Below are 294 nucleotides of genomic sequence, written 5' to 3' on the forward strand. Positions count from 1 at the left end.
GGATCCTCCCGGATTTTGTTTGCCATATCTAGGACAGAATTGGCACCTGTCTTGGCAAAAATAGAGCCTGGGAGAAGTCCTGTCTCACTGGAGCAGCCGGCATCCTTGTCTTCTGTCTTCTCAAAGATGTATTTGTCCACAGGGCGGCCCATGAGATATTCCTCTCTGTTCACCATGCCCCCAGGGCCCTGGTACATCCACTCCAACTTCTCTTCTCTTTTCCTATTGCAAACAAGACCATCTTATTTACCTTTTCACAGTTCTACATTTACATTTTAAGGCACCAGCTTATGA

At 46.6% G+C, this 294-nt stretch overlaps 1 protein-coding gene across 1 annotated transcript in view; it reads right to left on the reverse strand.

Annotated features, from left to right (window-relative positions):
* CWC25 (CWC25 spliceosome associated protein) overlaps positions 1-222 on the reverse strand; it is a gene marked incomplete at its 5' end in the record, with an annotated part of 4,990 nt that extends 4,768 nt beyond the window's left edge. The window contains one exon of the mRNA XM_010163742.1: positions 1-222. Coding sequence (XP_010162044.1) covers positions 1-222 — 222 coding nt within the window.
* Positions 223-294: the final 72 nt, after the last annotated feature.

Source organism: Antrostomus carolinensis, unplaced genomic scaffold, assembly GCF_000700745.2.
Source record: "Antrostomus carolinensis isolate BGI_N321 unplaced genomic scaffold, ASM70074v2 scaffold34782, whole genome shotgun sequence".
Lineage (NCBI taxonomy): Eukaryota > Metazoa > Chordata > Aves > Caprimulgiformes > Caprimulgidae > Antrostomus > Antrostomus carolinensis.